Here is a 23,944-nt window from a genome sequence, read left to right on the forward strand (position 1 = left end):
TCTGAGTTATATTGCAACTTTGTTATGCTTTGCATCGCTTTGTTCTTAACATGTTTTCTTTTCATTCCATGGCTTCATCCTGACAGAGGCTTAAAGTTCTTGAAAGGGTTTTTGACAGAAGTGAAGAATGGGGAAAAGAATATCCAAACAGCTCTGAGTAAGTGCCATTACCTTATTCTTCATGTGCTTCTGAATTTACATATTTAGCTATTTTCCTTCTCATTTAGAACCTGTGTTGTTTTGTTTTTTCTTCAATGACTAATGATGCAAGTTATCTCAAGTACAACTTTTTTGAAAATCACGTTTTTTAAAATGACTGTCTTCGAGCAGGTTACTAGATAACTGGTCCGTGTTAGAAAGGAGTTTGTAACAGAAAAGAAGAAATTTCTTCCAAGTACACAATTTCTGACACGGAGTCAGGCTAGTGCCCATAGCAAGTATAAAACAAAATACAAGCCTCTCTTAGACTTGATTTGGTTCTTCCTGAGTAAGATCCTCTCTACATGCTAGCACTCTAATGTTATGATAATCCCTTAAAACTACTTTAAAACAGCTCTTTTTAAAGCTTTTTTTTTTTTTAATCTTCTTTTAAACAGCTAAGCAGTTGCCCTCTAGGATTAGTAAAAAGAACTACACCAAAGTATGGAAGCAGCTCTTGGAAGTGGGACTGTAAATACACTGCTACCAGATGTGGTTGTTAAACAATATGGGAAGTCAGGGCACTTGCTTGATTTTTCTGAGTCTGAAATACTATTTGAATTGCTCTCTGTTCACAGTAGAGCCGTGCTGCTGTTTTTTTTTCTCACTCCTTCCTTCCCTTTCTCCTCCTGAAAATTCCATATTGGTATCACCATAGCAGCTTTGGTTTACTGATAGTTTCTTATTTAGGAATTACTGTGCTGAATCTCAAGTATAGATGGGGTATATGTTCTCTTTCTCAACCTCAAATATCAAGCTAATGGAAAAAAAATTGTTCTTATGATCTTCTGGGAAACAAACAGCTTTCTGAAAGGATTTGTCTTTACTTTGAATTTAAGTCTAAGCAAAGTTTTCTGGTGTTTTTCATGTCCCCTGTATTTGCTGATAAGGCAGAGAATAGATTTTTGAGTCATGTTTGCTACATGATACTCTTTTACTCCTTATTTCATTGCTGTTATGGCTGTATGGTTTTCTCATAGATTCTCACTCCTACTGTGAAGGTAGAAAAGCAGCATTCCCCAGTCATTAGACAGATGAGAAGTGCTTTGTACTCCAGCAAAACTTGTGGCTGTGTTTTTCTGACTTTTCCCACTCTTCCAGTAATAATTGTCTGCAGTCTTTTGAGCAAATATCCTAAAGCAGCAAAACGTAGAGGTTTTCTTTCTTCAAGGTGAACAGCTCAGGGCAACTATAATGTATTTTCAGATAATTAAAAATGCAACTGAATGACAAGGATATGAAATTATGACAGTGACAAACTAAGACTGGGAAAACATGGCTCAAAAATGTTGGGCTTTGTATGTAGAAAGCTTTGTATATAGAAGCGGAGCTGCTTAGGAGCATAACAAGGGCCTTCATCAAAGGCTGTGCTCAGGGGTACTCAGAAGAGAGAGCCTGAGGATTAATAAAGGCCCGGTGCTTTCTGTTCCAGTGATCCTCAAAACTTGACTCTCAGATGTAAAAAGAGGGTTCTTGTTTAATGTCTGAGCTAACTGCCTTGACTGAGGCTGAGGCACCATCAGCTTGCAGGGTTGTTTCACCCCATGTATTATTTTCTCACTTAGACTGAACTGAGAACTAGATAGTAGAAGTGTTAGTTGTGAGGCACAGCTTCACAGTCAAATAAAAATTACATTTGCCTTCCTGCCTGTTAGAACACTTACTTGCTGTGGATGAGTTGAAGGAGATTTGACAGCAGAGATAAGACCCCACCACAGAAATCCCAAATCTGTTGTCTTTTCAGTCACAACTTTGGTCTTCAGAAGTAGCCATTATTTGCATTCTGTGGCAAGAATATATCCTTAAATTGTCGTTTCTAAGCTCTTAGTTGTCCGAGATGTAAACTGAAAACTGACATACCTCTGCCTCTTGATGATTATCTTTTTTTCCTGTAAGACAATGCTTATGGCAAGACGTTACGGCAGCACCACGGCTGGGTTGTCCGCGGGGTCTTCGCGGTAAGTACTTACCTCGGTTGCTGACAGAGCTGGGGCCTTGTTCATGTGATCGTCTGGTCTGTGTAATTAATAAGCTGCATTAAAATTCTAAGCATTAAAATGAAATAGATTACTTTGTCAGACCTTATTTTCAAGGTGAAGATTGTGGTTATCACTGTCTTTTCTATTGGGCTTTCTGGAGCCAAAACAGACTGATCACGCTTGCATGCACGCTTTTTTCAGTATGTGTTTTTCAGCCTGTTCTTGCAGGGCTATTAAATGAAGACCTGAGGGGTTCAGGTTGCTTTTTGAGGATTGATTTGTCTTCGGATGTGAACATTCAAGAAGTGTTAGAGCAGAATGTGTCAAGGAGCTGAAGTAGAATATATTGGGTAGAGGAAATTGTTTGGTTTTTGTCCAGTGTGGCAGCTCCCCCTGGTGTCTGTCAGTGGAAATTATCACTGAAATTAACAAAAGGAAAAAGGAAAGCCTTGCCCAGGCAGTCATGAAAGGGACTTTGATTGGGAGAAGGAGAAATATTGAGGAGAGCCTTCTAAAGAGCGTTTTGAGAATGGGGCTTCGGTGCTGGGTTGGGAGCTTCTCTAACAAACTGTACTTCGTTCGGGGTTTGTATTTAATTTCTAATATATGCTATTTATTTGAACAAAATATGATACACAGACACTTCCTAAGAATAAGCCTCTCTGAAGATATCTTAAAGTGAGGATCTACACAGAGTAGATAAAAGTAAAAAACGTTAGCCTCCCTTCCAGTTAAAAACCTTAACGTGTGCATGCACACACAAATACATTAAAGCTATGCGATCTAAGTGCAAAGAGGGATGTCTTAGAAGTATTTCATGGCTTTAGTTGCTTTTTTTTCCTGTTGTTTTGCAAATCTAAAAGCTTTGGTTCCTCTCCCAGTTAGCTTTACGGGCAGCTCCAACGTACGAAGACTTTGTTGCAGCTCTGTCTGTAGAAGAGTGTGATCCTCAGGAAGAAACATTTTACAAAGGAATGCAGAGGGACCTAAACATTTACTTACCAGCCATGGAAAAGCAGCTAAATATCTTGGACACTCTCTATGAAGTACATGGTTTGGAGTCAGATGAGGTGGTATGACTACAGTAAACTATGTCTTAAAACTTCAGGGACTGTGTCTGTTAACAAAGATTAATTTTGTTTTATTATTATTATTTTTGGACATTGTATCTGTTTGCTGTATCTTTTCAGGCGGGAAGGGTGTTGTGAGTGTTTTTGGGGAAGGATATGTATGATTTTTATTCTTTTGCTTTGCTTGTTTTGTGTTTAAATGCAGAGGTACTGTTTCTCTTTGGGTCACAGCTATGTCCATGATGAATGTTTTTGACTGTTTCTCTCCTGCCTGTGCACTTCCTCTTCTCTTCACCTCATAAAAGTAACAGAGCAGAATTTGGCTTTTGCTCCTATACCTCAGGAGAGAGCTGCTAGTGCAGCAGGGTCATTGGAATGCCACTACAGAACCCATGCAGCCACTCCTGGCTCTGGCTCTCCCGTGCCCTGTGCCCACTCCCTGCAACAGTATAGAAGGGCAGAGGTAGTGAGAGTTATTGCTACGCTGGCAGCATAAAAGAAGGGCAGCTAAATGCCAGCTTATAAGGTACACAGTGAGTTTGTCCCTTAATTTGGGTTGAAGCTTTCTACTGCAGCACCTCCCCAAATATTACAGACATCTTCACCACAGCTTATGTGGCTGGTGATCTGAACTTCCCCAGGAACCAGCCTTTGAAACTGGGTGTCATGTTCCCTGACCAGCTCCCAGTATCTACAACAGTCTCCCTGTCAGCTGCTGCCAGTGGGCCACAAGTAATTTGCTGGCACAGGCTGGCAGAGCCCAGCTAGTTTCAACAGTGCTTTACACAAGAAATTGAAGGTCATGTCCATCATCCTGGTTTATTAAGGTTTTGGTAGGGTTTTCTATTTTGGGTTTGGGGTTTTCTTAAATCAAATTATCACAAAACCGTAATATTTGCTTTTAAATCAAATGCAGCTAGAAGTTTTAAAAGTAGATTTCATTAAAGTCCTTCCTAGGCTGCCATTATGGGCAGAGACTTCATGAAAGTGGACATTAAATGAGTGTAGGGGAAGTTAGAAGGTATCATGAAGCCTTTATACATGGGGTCAATTACAAACCTTAAAATCTGAAATTACGTAGAAGTGATGAGAAATTAAGAATTTAAAAATTTGCCCTTTTTCCCATTTTGCTGATACAGATAAAAATGTTCTGCTTAACACTGCTGCTGTTAAAAATAATAAAGAAGTCCGTTTAGCTAGTGATATGGTTAAGGACAAAATTCCTAGTTGTGCTGATGACCAGAAGGCTGGCTGTGAATTCTTGGCTGCCCATTCAAGGCATAAGCAGATCTCTCAGTGATGACCTAGGGCTTCAGATGGCTTTGTGCAAAGAGCTGAGTTTTAATCATGTGCAGAAGGAGAGAAGACTAATGAGGTACTTAGAATTAGTAAGACTTTGTAAATATAGGAGAAACCAGTGTTGCCATACTTGGCTTTTGCTAGGCTGAAAACCATGTTGTCAGTAAAATGAATGTACTGCAGGCCTGCTGCCCTGCGTCGCTCTGTGATGGGAGCCTCTCTGCACACCAAATACTTCATCCTTTCTAAAGAGCCTAGCTCTGTAGAGAGCTCCTACATACTCCAAGAGGAATCAGAAGGACACTGGGGTTTTACCTTTTTGGATGTTCTTAATTTAAGTAGTATGTATTTATTTGAGTACAAAGTTAAAATATTGACTAAAGCTCCATTCAATTATTTCACTACTCACAGTGATAAAAATGCAGCAGGGGCCTTTGGGCTTCAAGACATCTGCTTCTTTTAAGCATGAATGCAAAGAAACCATCCCTGTAGTGAACCAATCAACTCCATCCTGTGTGGTTTCCTTCAAGGTTTTCAGCTGTTATGTGGGAAACTTTGCTGTAACAGTTTTTAGCTGAATGCTTTGGGAAGGTAATGGGGACCACATTTCTAGAAAATACCAGCTGGGGTATGAGGAGAGCAGGAAGAGATCCCTCCTCTATGGAAATTAACTGTCAGATCATGATGAAAATTACTTCCCTTTTTGCTCCAAGCTCTTCCAGTAGCGGGAAAGCGTATTCAGCGCTTAAAGCCTTGGAGGTATTTTTGAGTTTTCTATTTGGTTTTGGCTTGTTTTTTAACTAGCAGGAGAACCACTAGTTTGTTAGTAGTGCATCAGACCCAATGTTTGATGCATAAAGTCAGGCAGCTTTATTTTATAGGCAGAAGACTTACCAGCTTCATTGACCCATTAGCTTCACCAATTACTAACTTCTACTGTTCTTCTTTCTTCTAACAAATAGAGAGTAATCCACCTTGTATATCATGCAATCAGCATGGCGTCCCGCCTCAGAGCAGACTTTCTCATCTTGCTCTTCTGTGTAAAGTAGGACTTTCTGAACTCTGGAATTGGTGCTTGAGAACATTCTTAGGAAACTGTGGCTTCAGGAGACCCCTGTGTGCTTGTTGTTAAACAGGGGACTTGTAGAGAAGGAATTTATCAAGGTCTTCTCTTCAAAACTTGTCCTTCACCTTGCACTGCTCTTGCAGGGCATTGCGTTCTTCTAAGACCTATGAATTCTAGATTTCCAGTGAAACCACCACTGAGAAAGAAACCCATACAGCATGTTGCAGAGCTGAGCTCCAAGTTAAGGATGCAATAGACCAGATAACCAAGTGGAAGCAAATACACTGCTAGACAATTCACTTCTTTCTTTTCCTGTGACATCAGTTTGGGAAACAGAGAGAATTGCTTTTTATTTTAATAATTGTAGAAAACAAGCAACTAACTTTTGACCTTCAAATTTAGAATTTGAGAGAAGGTCAGTGTCTTCTGTTTGATTTGTTTGGCTTGTTGATTGGTTAGGGTTGGTTTGTTGTGTTGTGTTTTTTTTTTAATGGCTGACATTTAGGAACAACTGACCTGCATACTGATAGAGGTCTGTGTGACTCTAAGATCACAGCACCTTTGCACTGTATATTTTACATTAACTGCTTTGGTTTCTTCAGCTGCACTATTCTAAAGTTTCCTTCCCTTTAGAAATGCTTTTGGCTGTTTTCTTCCATGTCTAACAGTTGCATATTCTCAGGGATTTTACTTAGCCATGGCAAAATAAGGGTAATTGCAGTCTTAATGCTAGACGAGTAAGGCTACTTTTTGTTAAATTAGGATAGCTGGGCATGGAACAATGTATGACACTGGCAGTGTCCATCCAGTGCACATCCTTGCTGAGACATGGTAAATCCCAAAGCAATCCCATAGAAGTGCTACCTAGTGCTGAATAATGGCAGTCAGCTTATCTGACTAGAGATCACACATCTTTGCAGTGCTGTTGGCATTAGAGCAGAGCTCTCAGTTTCAGTAGAGTTCTGCTTTGCAATGGGAGGCTTTTATTTATTTTATTTATTTTTCTGGTTTTGTTGGGTTATTTTAAACAAACTATGTTTTGGAGACCCCTCTGCTGTTTTAAGACACCATATTCAGTTGCATATTGAAGTTCTCTGACATGAGAATTGTAGAATACCACCTGGATAATCAAGTGCTTTAGTGTAATCTGAAGGAGTCATTGAAACATCCCATCTCACCACCGTTGTGTTATGGGTCTCCCTTTAACAGATGCACTTAAAGCTAAGGGCCATATACCTTCATTATGAAGCTTTTTGTTAAGGGGCATCAGGGTTTAGGTTACAGCTGTTTGCTTTAAAAATGTTTCATGGTTTGAAAAGTGTCACTTGCTTGGCTGGGCATATAAAAAGTGTGCCCCAAGTGTGCTCCAGTTGTTTGCAGCATGTTTTGGCAAAGGGGTGGCAACCATTACAGAAAACAGAGTTATGTGTGTCTGTGTATGCCAGATCTTCTAACCCTTTCTTTTCATTATCACTTCAGCTTTTGTGAAAAACTTTAGGGAAATTTAAACTGCCTTTCTGACACCAGAAGAGATCACTAGCATGTTCCTACCTGCCTGTCTTTCCCTCTTCCCCCACCTGGTCCCCACCCCTTCCTTTCCTTCCATTGTCATCTGCTTTGGTACCAGAGCTGTTGCTGTCAAGTGGAAGCATCTTTCCACTCCACAAATGGGGGTCTGTCTCTGCTCCCAAGGAACAAGTGACAGGACAAGAGGAAACAGCCTCAAGTTGCCTAGGGGAGGTTTAGACTGGATATTAGAAGAAACTTCTTCACTTGAAGGGTAATTAAAGACTGGAACAGGCTTCCCAGAAAGGTGATGGAATCACCATCCCTGGAGGTCTTTCAAAGCCATGTAGATGTGGTGCTGAGGGACATGGTTTAAGCACTGAACTTGGTAGAGTTGGGTTAATGGTCAGTAAAGTTGGGTTATGGTTGGAATCAGTTATCTTAAAGGTCTTTTCCAAGCAGAACAAGTCTGGGATTCTGTGAAATGTAAATTTGGAAAATCAGAGCTGATTTCTTTGGCAGGCAACCAAGCATACTGGCAGATGGAGAATGTTCTGCTTTTCTCTGAAGTTTCTCTTTGGTTTGACATATTTTGCCAGCAAAACCACACCACTTTGAATGTTTAATTTTATTGATGGAATTTAAATTTGGACACTTAAGACTTGGCAGTTCTACCTCTTACAAGTAAAAGCACAGGGATGTATATGTATATATATTTTTTTATTATTATTTGCTTCTCTCTCTTTTCTTGCCTGCATAGTACAGGCAACAAAAAAAGGAGAAGGGAGGTGGGAATAACTGAATTAATGTGTCTTTGCTACCTTCTGTAGCCCCTTAATAAACAAACCCTGCAAACAATTGCATGCTTCAAGCAATATAAAATCACCCTCATGTAGAAGGGTATCATAGTGCAATTACTGGCTCTAGACAAGTAGAGGCTCACAGTACACACAAGAATTTAAGCACTTGCTTTGATGTTAGAATAAGGCCATATGCTTCACTTAAACCCATATGCATCCTCCCACTGGCATTCAGTTCTTTAAAATGTGGTCTTTGACTAAAATTATTAATATCCCTTTCTTAGTATGATTTCTTCACCCAGATACTCCAGATGTGCTATAGGCGAATATTTTTTTTTAATATATGAAACTTCCTTGTTTTCATTTCCTGATTTCTGCTTAACACTAAGTTTATTAATTTTATTTTGGATTGCAGCCTTCAGGGGGTCCAGAAGTTATTAATTCCTTTATTTAAAGCCACCTTGAAAGTTTGAGATTTATGTCCACTTGATACTAAACAAGTAAATTGCATTCCAGAATATGGTGACTAAACTGAAAACCAAAGCAGCATGCTTATGTTGTTTTCTATCTTCTTTTTTCAAGCCAATTTTGGGCACACATTTTATTAATGTCAAGCTGAGCTTGCTGCAAGCCTTACTTTTATACATATTAAAATACCTTGCATACATAATGAGATACATTTAAAGACAGAAAGAAGGTATATTGCCTCACACTTTAAATTTACTTAATTCTAAGGGCTTGCTCGTGCCCCAGAATCACCTCTTCCAATGTAAGCATTGCACAAATCATGCTGTCATAAGCAGTTCTGTTCAAAATACTTTGAAGTTTCCAGTCTGCACCATCTCTCAAATCATACAGCATCTGTCCCTTCTTTTGGAGCATTGTTAAGACGTGTCAGACTTTTATATTATTTCATTATAATAAACTTATTTTAAATAAGCATGTTTTAAAATCTCGCTTTCTCCTTGCATGGATTTCGTTTCTTTTATTACAATAGAGGGCCTGAAGTGCTCGTCAGGGCTGCATCTCTTCTAGGTGCTGTGTGAACAGTCAAAAATAGTATGTTTCTGGTTCACAGAAAACTACCTGTTAGTATCTTTGTGCCAAGAATGTTAACACCCATGGAGCCTGTTTCGACTATGAGAATAAAAGCTGTGTCCTGCACATGGTTGTGAATCCTTGGCCAATGTAAATATGTGAAGGCTGTAGTTGCAAAACGCAGCCTGGCAACATGAGAGGAATTTGTATTTTAAAATTGCATGTATTATTTGTCCTTTATTTGTCTGGACTTGTATCTCTTCCATAGAGAGTTCAAAGACTTCTGAAGCTCCTGTGTGGTCATCTTGTGATGCAGATGAAGACTCCTGCTCCTTAATTGATGTGGGTGTGACATCTTCCTTTTTTTTCCTTTTTGTATAAACATAGCATGGTCCTGAGAGCAGACCTGTGCTACCCAGTTGTTTCTCTCTAGCAAGGACAAGTCCCTCTGTTAAATGGCAACATCCAGGTGGAGATCTGTGATGTGGCAGAGGCATTTTCTGAGCTGGAGAAGAGCAGATGAGACTGAGCCCGTGCCTGGTGCTAACCAGCCCTGTGGCAGGGGGCAGGATGTGTGTGTCCTGTTGCAGTAACAGCAGCTCATCTAGAGCTGGCTGTCTCCTGTGGGACATGGGAGGCTCTGAACCCTTCCAATTGCAGTAGGCCCCAAAGCATCAGTACTGCTAAGGCTGAGCTGCATTTGCTTCAGCAAGGGCTGAGCTCTGGCAGGAGCCCCACACTCAGCATCCCTCTGTCTCACCTGCTGGGGCAGAGCCAGGGGATAGCTGGCACCTCCACCCTCACCACCTGGTGAGGGACAAATAGGTTAGAAGGTGTTCCAGGGCAGAGATCACATCCCTCTTTCACTGTTCTAGGATTTTGTTCATCTTCTCTCCTTAAGGAAATGAGCAGAGTCAGCACTTTGGGTGTTGGTATCTCTACTGTGTTGTGCTGTACTAGACAACTGTAGCTCTTCACACCAAAACAAAGAGGATGTGTGCAGGGACAGACACTGAAAACTCTAGAGAGTCTTATCAGATTTCACCCACATGTGCCATTATAATGAATTGTTTCCTTTTCGTGTTTGAAATCACAAGGTGCTATTTGAGCAGAAAGATGAGCTTTCAGCTTTCCATGCATGCGATACACAAACTGAACAAATACCCATTTTCACCAGAGAAGTCACAATTTGCAACTTGCTGCAGCCATGTAGACATTTTTCCATTGGTATTTTTGGAGTGGAGGAGGAAGAGGAGGGGTGTGATGGGGACCATCATGCATTGCAGGGCCCACAGACCTGCCCCATAACTGTCAGTAAAACCCACAAGCTAAAGCCTCCAAGCCCATCTTCTAACCATTATCTGCAGTATCAATTTGCCAACCAGCACTGCAGTGTTCTATTCTACAGCTGAAATGTGTCCACGAGCAACGGAGAGCAGAAAGTGGCTGTGGCAAGGAGGTCTGTGGCTGTGCAGAGGGCCTGTCTGCTAAGCACAAGTTATAAGTCACCTCTAAAATGTTCTGCTTTCCTAAATAGCCAAACACAGACCAGCAGCTCTGCACAGATGTGTTTCCACAGACTTGTTCTAACAGAAATCCCATGCACAAAAAGATACCTCCCAGACAACTTTCTTCTCACTGCAACTTCCACTGGTCAAGCAAACAAACAAACAAAAAACCGAACTAATCTGCTGTCATTACAGGATCCTAGATGAACTGCAGAAAGAGCTCCAGCTAAATCTTTGATAGTTTGTGATGTTTGTTAGTAAAGATCATGGGCTGTGATAGTGGCTGCTAAATTCTTGTCCCCACAGGAATCTAGATGATGATTCAAATAAAAAAAATGGTGTGCTGAGCATATAGGGTTCCTAGGAAAACACAGGTGCTGCTGTTAAAATGGAAAGCTGGAAGAGGACACATTGAAGATTTGGCAATGACCAAAATACCCATAAATATCTTTTCGGGGTTCTCTTGTATGGAAAAAGACTGTGTTTTCTGAATTTTGGGGGGAAAGGCAGTGCAAGCTCACAGCACTATAGCTTTGACTGATGCAACCAAGCAGAGAAAAACCTTTACTGGGTTAGCTTGTCTACCCCAGCTGGAAATCCTGCTGTGCTGGGAGCAGTGTGGGGATGGCTGCAATTTTGATGATCTATAGGAAATACCAAGCTATTGAAATGCAGAATATGGGACCATAATTCAATACTACAGCATGAACAGAGCACAGGTTTTGAACACCAGTTTAATGTGTTTATGCAAAGCTATTCCCTGAATCAGAGCTACAAGGAGAAAAATTTTATCATTTGGGGATTGTTATAGTGTCAAGTACAAGTATTAGGATTGAGAAAAGGATGCACAGGAGATGCTGCTGTATGCCAGACACTTCCAGATGGGTGCAACCAAGCTAAAAGTCTGTCCATCTGGAAGATTTCATCAAAGGTGTCATCATGTATTTTTTCCTAATATTTCAATATATTGACCAAAATATATTCCTTAATTATCAGCTATTTATTCCTCTCCTGTGTGTAACACAGTATTTAGGTTTGTTTCTTGTGTGTTAGTATTAAAAACCACATCAGCCTTAAAAAACTTCCAGCTCCCCTTTCCTGAGGGGATGGTTCCCAAAGAAGCTGCAGTGACAGCAGTGCAAGCTCAACCCTTGACTTTGAGGTTTAGGGAAAAAGGCTTTTCCTAGATTTTTTGTGTTCTTGCATTCCCCTAACCTTCACCTCTTATCAGCCTGTGTTACTTTGCTGATGATGTTCCAGCTTGCAAGATCTGGTAAGATTTCTCTAGGATCCCTTGGTGTTTACCCATTATGTTAGCCAGATGTCACCATTAGTGCAGGAGTTTTGCCTGCAGCAGGAGAAACTGAAATTGGTGATATTCATGTCCTTCCAGGGCTGTCAGTCAAGGAGTCACTGAGTTGCAACTTCCTTGTCAGGGCCCCTGACAAGTCCTGGTGCCAGCCAGCAGCATTTGGCCACTTTCTAAGTGTGTACCTCACTGCTTACAGCAAGATGCACTGGTAGGTGGCCTGTGCAAAGTCCTGCAGTGGTGCCAAAGAGAGGACAGGTCACTGTTTTCTCAAAATCCAGCAGATTTGAAATTGCAAAACACATTTTGCATCAATTTGTCTTCATACCAGGGCTCCTGCTCCAGCTATGGCTTTCCGCCAAAAATAATTTCCAATCAATTTATCATCTGTTTCCAGTGTTGGTATCGCCAGCTCATCTGTAGTCTTTAGAGGCCAGACGTGCCTCACATACTTTCCTATAGGTCATATTTTTCCACTTGCTTTCTTGCTCAGCAGCTGGTACCCAGCCTCCTTCCTGCAAGCGAGAGGAAGCTGTGTGCCGTGCAGCCTGCACAACCTCTGCTGCCCTGCCACTGCTCTCCTACCCTGCTTTCTCCACAGTGTGACATTTGAGCCATGGTCTCATGTGTTTGACACTCACTGAGCCCAACACTCCATGTCCCCACGCACTGAGCAGCAACCAGCTTTCCCAAAACCAACCAAACAAGACACTTATACCCATGGGCAGGACAGGGCTGTGGAGTGCTGCTTATGTCTCTGTGAAACCTGTGCCCTTCCAAGCACTGCAGTGGCTGGGAGAGTCTTCTTGCCAAAAACACAGTGGGACACCCTTGACAAGAGCAAGAGGATGTGTTCTGGTTCCCTGTCCCTTGTGTGGAGGCAATGCCAGTCCTGCCTCTGCAGATGTACCAGCCAGACACAGGGCTTCTTTCAGGTGCTTGTCTGTAAGGAGCCATCTTCTTGTTGAGGACATGCAAAATGTCCCAGTTGTGCATTGGATTTTACCAGGACATTTCACAATTTGTTTTCTTCAGTCCAGCTTATTAAATTCCCCTTCCCTCCACCCCAGTCTTTTAAGGATTTGTGTTCTCTCACCTTTAATTTACAGCACACTGTTGGTGTATAAATAGTCACTGCTACATTTACCCCCCTCACTTCATCAGTCACCTTGAGCAGGCTGCTCTCCCAGGGGCTCGGAGCTGAAGAAAACACCAGACTATTTCAAAAAACTTGGCCATGCTTGTCAGCCAGCCCAAAAGTGTCTTCATGGGGCACTTTGTTTTCTTGTATCTGTCCTTGTGTGGAGAGTTTGTACCTCCAGGCTGCTCTCCTGAAATAGGATTCTCTTCTGTCAAAGCTCTTCCGCTTTGGATAAAGTAATTAAATATTAGTTTACATTTTCTTGGGCCTGTATCATCAAGCAGTGTGAACAGGCTGTGAGTATGGAGCTGTTAACAGTACAGGAAGAGGATTCATCTGTTATTTGTTTGTCCACAGATCATCTCAAGTGGACCTCTGCTTTCAGCCATTAATATTGATGCTTAAAAACATATAAAAGGAGGATGTTTCAGCACAAACGTAACTTCTCAAAAATAACTATTTGATACTATCCTTTTTATTAAAACAGAAATAAGCAAGAAAATAATCAGTCCTCTGCTGAGGGAGTTCTGCCTTTAAAGGACTGTTCTTGTGGGCTTCAGAGTTTGGTGAAACCAAGGAAGGATCTGGAAAACTGCCTTGGTTTATATCCTTAAATAAACATCAGACAGCTCTGACCATCTCTGTAAATCAGAGATGTCAAGCATGTGTCCCTCAGCCTCAGCAACAACCTTCAGTTGAGCCACAGGTGGCGAGGGTGCAGTGGCGAACTTCCACGCCCAAATCCTGGTGCAACGCAGCTGCCCTTGATAGAGTAGAACTTCAGAAGTTTTCAACCTCCACCCCACCGTGAAACCTGGGCATGGATGTTGCAGGCAAGGAGAGACACCCGAGCCACTCATCATCACCTGTACAGTGCTCTACCCTGCAGCTGCAGTCCTGCCATCCTCACAGCTTCAAAATATGGGGGCAGTACCAGCAAAAAGAGCATGGGCATTTACAAATGACCTAACCACTACCTGACTGCAGAATGTAGGAGTAACCACAGTATCTGTACGTTCTTAGTGCTCAGTTCTGCCTTGCCTATAGCTGGTACAAACTCTCTTATGTCAACCTGTTTCCCCGAAGAGCCAGTCAAAGCAGTTCAGTCCTCCCTGCTGTGTGGTCTCTGGCAAACCTACAGGACATTATTGCTCATCAAATAATGGGAGAATGCAGAGCAGAAAACAAATATTTAACATCTTCAGATTAACATAACAGCTTGGTCTTAGACAGCTTAAAGCAGAGCCTGTTTACCCAAGGCAACAACAGATACAGCTCCCTGGCTTTATTTAGAAGCTGTAATCCTACCACATTTCACACCAGATGTTGTCTTGCTCAAAATGTCCTGGCACAGAGCAAACCTCTCTGCCCTTCCCTGCATCCACCAAGACCTGTGAGTTTACCAGCTTCACCCTCCTGGTCCCATGCTGTTGTTTTGGGGTTATTGCTGGATTTCACAATTTATCTCTGGTCAGTCGAGAGCAAAACACTTAACTATCCAGTATAGCCACTAGATGGTTTGTGTTGGTTTATCTGAATGCACTGGAGCATCACAGCTGTCCCAGTTTGAGTCAGGATGAAGCCACTTCTCCTTTTACTGATTTTTTTTTCCTTCAGCTTAAATCTGGCTTTTTATTCTACTTCACAACCAGCCTCCCTGTGGTTTTTAGCCTATAGTATACACATTTCCACAGGACACTTCAGCATAGTTCAGTGGTCTGAAATATTCTCAGTTTCTTACCTCTAATTCGTAATCCCTTTAAATCTGGTTGTAGCTCATATCCTAAGCAGTCCTTAATATTATCTTTCTTGGCATGTCCTGTCCTCAGAGCAGTAATGCCAGGTAGGTAAGAAGACAAACCCAAAGGAAATGTGTAAAAGAAATAATATTGCTATGAAGTGTCAGGGTTGCCAGGTTCCCTTAGGTGTTTGTCCTCCAAAAGACAGGCATGGAAATCACCAAACATAACCTGCCCCAAATCTCTGATGGGCTCAGTGCAGCCTCCCCCAGCTCCTGTGGGGTGAGGTTAACAGGGGAACATGGCTGATGGAAATGAGAAGGAGTGTCTTCTCTTCCAAACAAAATTTCATCACTAAAAGTTTCTGGACCCCCATGATGGGGCTGGGCAAGCATGGGGTCCCCAGGCTATTTCCTCCTTGCTCCATCAACTCTGGTTAAGTGAGCAAAGGAAAATAAGCCTTGCAGACCTGCATTTCCACATTTGAAGTTGGCACTTGGTATTGGTGCAGTGAGAAATGCTGCTGGATGGCTCTTCCTCCTGGATGGGTGACAGTGAATAACTGTCCCCACACTGCTCCCCCTGCACAGGGGGTGTTGAGGACCCTGACAGTCTCTGCCTCCTCTTCAAAGTGAATCCTAAAAGCTTCCTCCCATACCCAGCAGAAGGGTCATACACACATTTCTTGCCAAGGGCTTGACTTTAAGGCTGATGTCAATTTGTTCACTTATTGAACGGTGAGACTTTAGACTGGCCAAGAGGGTCATCAGTTGACAAGTTTCTAAGTATATGAAAGGTGCTGCTGTGCGAGGAGGTTAGTGTTACATACCCTTCTTCCTGGCTGATTTATCATGCCTCAGGTCTCTGCTCTGTTGAGGCTCTGCGTTCGTGTTGTCACACACAGCCAGGCAGCCTCCTGGTCATGCTTCCAAAACAGCTCGGGGAGTGCTTTATCCTTCCCTGTGTCCTGCATGAGATGCCACTGGTAGCGTTCGCCCTGTGGACAGCCCAGCAGATGGCTTTTCCTAAAGACCATGCTCAAATGGATGTGTGCACAAGGCCCCTTCCCACCCTGAGCATGATGGCCAGAGGCTCCAGCTCCCTGCCATGCCCTGCAGCACCGCCTCGCTTTGCTACAGGAAGCTCTGATGGGTTTGGCTCCAGGGTTCTCCCTCCCTCTCCTTTCCTGGAGGAAAAGATGACCAGAACTTGGTGCATGGATGGCTACTCATTCAGTAGAGGGTGGGAAGGCTGTAGGAAAACACAGCTGTTTAAACACTGGTCTCCCTCATGTGAGAAGGTTGTGCATCCAAACTGGATGCCTTATCAGATGCACAGGACATTGTCAGAGTAAATTAAAAGCTCTGAAAGGCTAGGGCTATAACTCAGTGCTTTTTAACTCCAATATTTTGTTGGAGGTGGAGCAAGGGAAGTAGCCACTAATGTAATTTCCAGCAAGAGCACACTCTAATGTAATTTGGCCTGACTACTTTTTCAAATGCAGCCTTTCCTCACTGGAGTGCTTTAGGGCCATCCTCCTAAATGCCTCAGTAATTACCCGTGCAATTAAAGCATGTGACCAGGCTTTGCTGTGGCCTCTTCAGACCCAGAGTTCCTTCAGACTTCAGCTCAGAGAACCCCAGTTTGCAGCAGAGAGCACACTGCATGTATCTGCATGCATTACTACAACCAGGCTTTTTTCACTGACCATGTTCAACAGAAACACAAAAGAGCTCATTTGCTTAGGCTTTGTTCTTTTTTTCCTTTTGGTTCAGGCTTGGCAGCACTCAGAGCATCTGCAATTAGCACAGTCCTATACCAGATTAACAAGCATCAATTACTCTGAACCGGATTCCTGAACCAAATTTTACATTCACCTTTTGTCTGCTTCAGTCTGTCTTACTGCCAGCCCCTTAAACTTCCTGTAGCAGAGTTCAACAGCCCGTTAGTCGGTGCTTTCTATGCCAGAGAATGGTTTCCAGGGAAGGGCCACTTGATTTGCTGTATCCATCTCGTTAGGCAAAGGCTATCAGAGGAAGAACCAGAAAGTTTATCACAAAGTGGTCTCTGTTGCCTCACCCTTTGTGAATTAAAACATGATTTTTCCAACAAGGCTTTAAGGATCTTGTGGCAGTGCCTTGCCTCACCTCCATTGGTACACTTGAATACCATCAAAGAATCACAGCCCAGCAGTGGTTTAGTTCTCCTGGCTTTATTTTTTACGTCTTTTTTAAATATCTGCCTTAACTGTGTGTGGCAGAAGAGTGCCAAAGCTATTGAATTGTCCTCAAGAGCAGCTCACTGGGGACTTATTCCTGTTATTACTCATAAACAGCTGGTGCTCAAGGACAGTGCTTGTTCTGGGGGACTCCCAGTTATAGGATAACCACCAATCCCTGCTCCCTTTATTCAAATCTGTGGGACTGAGATGGCGATTGTGCCATGTGATTTTTAGACACATTAATGATGGCTTCTTAGAGAAGGTGAGAACCATGGCTGTGGCTTTGCTGTGAGTGGTGCAAAATGTGGAAGATACTAGAAAAGGCATTATGTGAGAGGCTGAAAAAGAAGCTGACAAAACCCAGTGCCTGCAGAGCAGCGAGGGCATTGCAGGGTTTTGGAAGGACTACAAAGGATGTGAACTTTGGTGCCATTAAAGGAAACCAGAAGAGCAAAGAAAGGAGGAGGTGAACTGCGGATTTATGGGCAAGAATGGAGCTGGCAGCTGCAAGGTTGAATAATTTGAAGAGAAGAGAGACATGACGTAGGCATTTTGGAAGCCAGAGAGGTGAGTGTCACAGAAGCTGAACTTTTAGAAAGGACAGGCAGAAAATATACTACCCAAAAGACTCATTCATTCTCTGCCTGTCAATACACATCCGTTTCCCTGGGGGCAGGCAGCACTGCCCTTCTCTGGGATGCTTTTGTACACAAAAGCCTTGGGAGGACAGACTTGCCAGCTGACACTGCAACAGTGTCAGGGCCTGTTCCCAAAACCTGGGCTTTGGGTGCTGCAGCCACCTAAATCTAGGTGCCAACACCACTGTTTCCTATCCTCCATCTGCACCTGACACTCTTGCTTCCTGGTTTGCAGCCATCAGCTCAGCCCCTGGCAGGAGCTACAAACCAGCCAGTATGTTATGAGGCAGCAGGAGGAGTACTTGATAAATCCAAAATGAAATAAGTGAAAATAAGGACATACCAGAGCTAAGGTAGCATAATTTATTGACTTGAGCTGCTAATACACACAGTAGGTAACTACATATGTTTAATTATATATGAAGTGCAAGCTGGATTTTTAGTATACATTTAATACGGTGCATGGCATAAGCTCCTACTGGTGGTGTATTTGTCCAGAGTCGTGTACCAATTGTTAGGAAACTCTCCCACAAGCATTTGCTGCTACAAAAGGCCAAGGAACCAAAATAGCCCAATTAACCAGTCTTGGCACAATGTGTTAAGAAACTCAGAGAAGGAGGGAAGATAATCCACAGCAGACCAAGCACCATCCAGCTGAAAAATCCCCATTTGATGATAAAGCAGGTATGTCAGAAATAAGGAAGAAGGATCTCTTCTGTGGCCTTTTAAGTCATATATACTAAACACTTTCCCGGATACTTTTCTCATGCTTGATCATTTGAGGGAAACAAGAGAGTAATGACAGAAAAAAACGTCTTTAATGTCTTTTTTTTTCCCCCTTATATCTTGCAATCCTTTCTTTCTGTTAAGATGCTGAATTGTTTGTGCTGTCCATTTCAAATCCCTGTTTTGCAAATGTTTTCTGACCAGACTGGTGCACCCCTTCCTGAACATGTGCAGCACAGTGCAATTTTACCTATGTGCTCGTATCTCCCGTTTACATTTCCTACCCTCTCTGTGCTTAGCTTTCCTTTTAAAAATGATGCAACTTAATATTGAAGTTGAATGGCCACTGGGGCTCATATTTCTCAGACTCCAGCCTTTGGGGAGGTAGACATGAACTCCTTGGAGAAGACAAGGAATTCAGAAGAAATCTCTCCAAGATCAGGGTGGTAACACCTAGTAGATGCTGCCAGAGGTTCAGCCAGAGGGTTGGCCAGCAGGACATGCTGCTGGGAGCATTGCTGCCCTCAGGAGCCTCCCACTGGGCTGCACGCTCCCTCGTGGTGTGTCACCACTGGAACCCACCATTTGCACAAGCACAGGAAAACAAAAGGCAGCTGTGCTAGTGTTCAGACTTCCAGAACTTATCTTGGGTAAGTTCCTAGGCCCAGTGGCTCCTTGACCTTTAATTAAGACCTCTGTTTGGAAAAGAAAAGCAATGAGAAAAAAAAATTTGAACTATTGAACTGGGCTACAAATGCTGGTGGCTTGACCTCACAGCAGCATGAAGAGCCCAGGTAAGTGATATCCACAGATAATAAACTGATTGCTTTATTTATTTTTTTTTTAGTTTGTGATTTCCAGCATCACTTTGGACATGCAGAGTTATAGTCTTCTATACTGGTAGTAAAATTCTTATCCCTTCCTCGATTACTTTAATGCATTATCATTTTAATATAACATCTACTTTTATTTAACCTCTGTTGTAGCACCAGTGTAAGTACAGCTGTTGCAGGGCTGTCACTGGTACAAATAACCCACACATCTCTTAACAGTTGTGCACAGCATCTATCATGAAGCAGAAAATAATGGCTTGTAAGAAAATAAAACCTTGATTTGAGGCTCTTAGCCCTGAATTATACACATTCTTTGTTTCATTTTCTTCTGTTATAGACTCTTCTGCACGTAACTTTTAATATGCTCTTTAATGCCTGCTAATAAATAAGTATATAATTACCCTGACTCCTATCAGAGCTAATACAGTTGAACAAACTTTCTGAAAAACAAAAAATACATGTACATTGCACAGCACGAATAACATCTATAAACACCCTACTCTAAGACCTGGGTTACAGCAATACAAAAGTGAGAACTTCTTACATGGGGAGGCACCCCAGACACAATGGCAGAAACATCGAGTGGGAGAGAGAGGGGGAAAGGACAGGGTGAGACTGGTAACTGAACAATGATGGTCGGGTAGACAAGTGGATGGAAACGAAAAGACCTTCCAGTGTGGAAATCAGAGTGAAGGCAACGTGTGCTGGGTCACGCTGTGTTTTCAGACAGGTAACGATGCTGTCCCAGCCCCTTCGGGGTCACGCAGAGCTCAGCCAGCTCCACAGAGGTGAAAAATACAGAAATACATTCCTTCTATATCTTCCCCCCTTGTCTGATTTTCTCCTGGGAGAGAGCTCCTTGGCTATTTCACAGTTTATTTGCCCAGTTTGGCCCTTGTGTTTTGTCTGCAGCTTGAGGCCTGCTGTGTCTGCTTCCATTTCCCTGCATGCACACAGACACACACAGCCAGATGTCTTAGCCTGAAGGTGAAGTTAACCAGCTTTTTTGGTGAGTTTGCTGATCCTGAAAAGACTTACTGAAGAGCCTCTGCTCCTTCGACCCACAAAGCTGTAATGTTGCTGAAGTAATCACTCATGTGGATAGAACACTTGCAAAGTTCACATTTTAAGAAAGGACAGTCTCCATAAACACCTCATCTGAGATACGCTTTGTGTTTATGCTGAGAAGGTTTAAAGACCAAAACCCTGAAGAGCTTTCATGTTGGTTTAACAGTGCTAAGTTGAGGTAATTGTTACACGATATTCGTGGTTAGTGAAATTCAGTTTCCAGTAGCTTAATGTTGTATTTGTGATGGAGAGCACGTTGCCACCCACAGACACACGGAAGTCTTACTGGCAAACACAGTTTGACGTTTCTCTATTAAGACAGGATGCAGTGGTCCTATTTTTTTCCCAATCTGACTTAATTTAAAAAAAAAATAATCTCAAAATGGCCATCAGCAGCATGACATGTCTTTGTTTTCACACAGAGGTGGGTGGGGTTTTTTTTGTCCCATTCCTTCTTGGATAGATGATAGTGTAGCACCTAGCACCCCGCTGCATGCAGGATGCTACCCACCTCCACTCCCCTCATGTGAAGTATCGACACTGTGTGGAGTCAATGTAGCAGTAAGAAGTGCATCGCAGTTTTCCGTAAGACCTAAAATAAAAGAGAGTATCTCAGAGTATGCAGAAATAGTTCACTTTATGTGGTTTCTGGATGTAAATCTCTGTAGGAGTGAAGAACATCAGAAAATGCTGCCTGCAGCAACATACGGGGAATAAAATTAGAGGGTAATTTCCATCACTGTGCTCCCCCTTGCCAGCAAAAAAAATTACTCCAGGAGAAAGTATGAGTGAAGACAATTCCCAGTAATGTAAACAAAAAAAAAAATCCCCACTGGCAGCAGGACATGAGTGTTGTGTCAAGGTGGATGCAGAAGGCCTTGATGCTCACCCATGGGAACTGTATAATGAAATATCTGAGTCATTGAGTTGAGTATTTTTCCTGTTACTTCAAATAGTTCCTGCAGGTGTGACTGTGCCTGTCCTTTAACTTATTTTTCATGTACTTAAAATAATGATAGTGACACATGCCCACCTTTGAAATAAAAGAAAACGGAAGGCTCATTGCAAAATAAGGAAAAACAGTGGGTTTTGTTTTTCTTCTGACTTAAACTGATCTGCAGTGATTTTACCTACTGAAGACCTAACCAGAGGTGTTAACAAAATAAACATTTTGATGAGTTTCTATTGGTAGCATATGCCTAAGTGAATAACCAATCCATCAGATAATCCACAAGCTATGGATAACACAGCCATTAAGTAGGTCCTTAAAAGCACATCCTTGGATAACCAGCATTCACAAAGCATTAACATAAAATGGTGTGTGAAATATGTGGAGAAGTTTGGGGGCTGGAAAGAGCAGAAAATGAGAAAATCAGTTTGCAGCTGAACTTTTGGAGGAAAGGGTGCTTTGGGGTGAAGCTCCAACAAGAGTGCCATGCTCACACGCTTATCCCATTTTACTGATGAGCCTCAGCTTTTCTTTAGTTTAGCAGATAATTTGCAGACTGCACACACAACAACAAAGGATCCCAGTTGCTCTTCACAACATGATTATACATGGAAAGTGAAAATTATAAACATTTCTCAAGCTTTTGTGTTTTCGGCACCAAATTTCAAACTCTTAGAAAGGAATAGTTTTTACAGTAGACAACAGCTCTATACTGTCTGAAGATGTGATCTCTGTAAAATGTTTCAGGTTGTCAGGTTTGCTGGTCTTGATTTTGGTAATCTCTTACACCAGGAGTGCTCCAACAATTGCAGTGGAAGGATTAGCACAGCACTTTACTTATAAAAAACATCCTGTGGTTTCTTATTCCTGCCAATTAGCACATTATTCTTCCATGAATGATGAGGGCTCTGCACATAATTTCATTTGCAAATTAAATGTTTCCTGTTAGCCAGTAACAATACCTGACAGCTAAATAGAGGGACTCCTGTCAGAGGCAAAACGCTGACCAGAGGAAGCTGCTTAAACAAAGGCAGAGAGGGCAAATCAACAATAAGCAGATGTGTTAAATGAAGGACATTGCTAAGCAGATGCATGACTTTGCATCTGCTCTAGAGTGAATTTCCTGGTCTTTGGGATGGCTGATAGATGATGACCCGTTGATTCAGAAAGAAAAACACCCCTAGAGTACCCACTAAGGGCAACAGGAGGGCAGGTGGGGGTTATGGTTTGGGTTTTGTCTATTTCTCCTTCATTGTCATAATTTGTTTCTCAAAGGCTTTCTTACTCTTGGTAAGTTATGGGTGAACATTAATGCAATGATAGTGTCACCAAATGAGAAATCTTTGCAAGCAATGAGCAAATGTGTCTGTGTTGCCTTCGTTCATTTTGTACAGTAAGAGGCATGTGCTTATCACTGAGAGTTGATGAGATTTAGCCCTTGAAGTCGAGGATATGGAGGAATAATCTTATAGAATCTTCCTCCCCCACTACCTACAGTGGTCCCAGGGGAGCAAGGTTTAAGTGGGTAATGCTTCTCTGTTATGAAGCTGGCAAACACAAAAAAAACACCCCCTACCCTCCCCAAAAAAATCCAACAAATAAAACCCCGGACCAAAGTGAAGGTGGCTCATACATACCCAGGGAGATACGTTTTACATGTCAAATAACCAAAATCCATCCCATCACAGTCTTCAACCCCCTCGTGTCGGTAGCCATCTCCACAGTAAGCACGGCGGCATCCTAGTGAAAAATACAGAAAAAAAAATACCTTCAAGGCACTTCAGATGTAAAAAAGGAAGGTGAGGTAAGTGGAACTAGATTTTTAAGAGTAAAGTATAAAACAAAGCATCCTGGGAGGAGCATCCTGTAAGGACTGTCTTAGGAGAAGCAATATTCTTCACTACAAGACCATGGGTTTTTTAGTCTGATTTCATTGACCAAGGGAAAAAAATGATAACAACTAAAAATAACTACTACAGAAAGACTAGTTGCAACAGCATTTCTTCTAATTATTATTGTTACCATAGATAATTACTATCAAAACAAATTAAAGGAAGAATAAAATACAGTTAACATTAATGATTTGGGGAGCTGACAATTAAAAAAAAACAAACAACACGACACTCTGAGGTCATTAAGTGGTTTGAAAATCCCAGCCTTAGACCTTTACCCAGTGTTGCACAGTGTCTATGTGTGTCTACTGCAAGTGAATTCCCACATACAAACTGAATGACTCAGGCCTATTTCCTGTATATCCTGGTAAAAACAAAAAAGTATGTAGTGATTGTCAAAAAAGTGTCTTTCCCACTGCTTTCCTACTGACTTGAGCATGAGTGGGCCTTGTGACATTTTTTCATGGTAACTGGCATGTAGGCTCCAGTAATTTGTGGGGTTTTTTGCTATTTTAGCATCTGTACTTTGCTTTTGATGTCTTCAACTTTTTGAGTATAACTTTAAAACTTGAACAAATTTGTTTCACTAAAATCCCTTTGACATATTCTCAGAAACATTATTAAGCAATGGATTAAAAATATACCCAAAACCAGGGTGTTTATAAGAGTTAAAGTGGGTTGTTTACAAATATAATTTCTTAGTTAATTGCACCAAGGATCTGTTTGTTAGAAATCAATGCTTCTAAGAACAATGAGCTTATTTAATTAATGATTTAATTATTTAATAATTAAATCCACTTAACATTTGGTTCACCTTTTTTGTTTGGGTCAGTCACAAGTGCTGTAACTCAATGAGAACTGTTTTGGTCACATCAGTCACATCTACATCTTGCAAGTCCTCTATCAACATGAAGCTTCAGCCAGTGTAGAGCACAAAGTAACACAATGTGCCTTCAGACACACA

The 23,944-nt window shown here is 42.0% G+C and overlaps 2 protein-coding genes across 4 annotated transcripts in view; one reads left to right on the top strand and one right to left on the bottom strand.

The window, feature by feature from the left end:
• The window catches only part of PLEKHA8 (pleckstrin homology domain containing A8), a 32,123-nt gene extending 23,263 nt beyond the window's left edge, over positions 1-8,860 (top strand). For all 3 annotated transcript variants that reach the window (XM_051609437.1, XM_051609439.1, XM_051609438.1), the window contains 3 exons: positions 87-157; positions 2,095-2,156; positions 3,059-8,860. In XM_051609437.1, coding sequence (XP_051465397.1) covers positions 87-157; positions 2,095-2,156; positions 3,059-3,256 — 331 coding nt within the window. In that variant the 3' untranslated portion in view covers positions 3,257-8,860. The remainder of the gene's footprint in view (positions 1-86; positions 158-2,094; positions 2,157-3,058) is intronic.
• A 10,201-nt stretch (positions 8,861-19,061) lies between these two features.
• The window catches only part of COLQ (collagen like tail subunit of asymmetric acetylcholinesterase), a 40,327-nt gene continuing 35,444 nt past the window's right edge, over positions 19,062-23,944 (bottom strand). Inside the window, exons 16-17 of the mRNA XM_051610945.1 lie at positions 22,726-22,828; positions 19,062-20,731 (exon numbers count right to left, since the gene is read on the bottom strand). Of these exons, the coding sequence (XP_051466905.1) occupies positions 20,662-20,731; positions 22,726-22,828 (173 nt within the window). The 3' untranslated portion in view covers positions 19,062-20,661. The remainder of the gene's footprint in view (positions 20,732-22,725; positions 22,829-23,944) is intronic.

This window comes from Apus apus, chromosome 2 (genome assembly GCF_020740795.1).
Source record: "Apus apus isolate bApuApu2 chromosome 2, bApuApu2.pri.cur, whole genome shotgun sequence".
Taxonomy (NCBI): Eukaryota; Metazoa; Chordata; class Aves; order Apodiformes; family Apodidae; genus Apus; species Apus apus.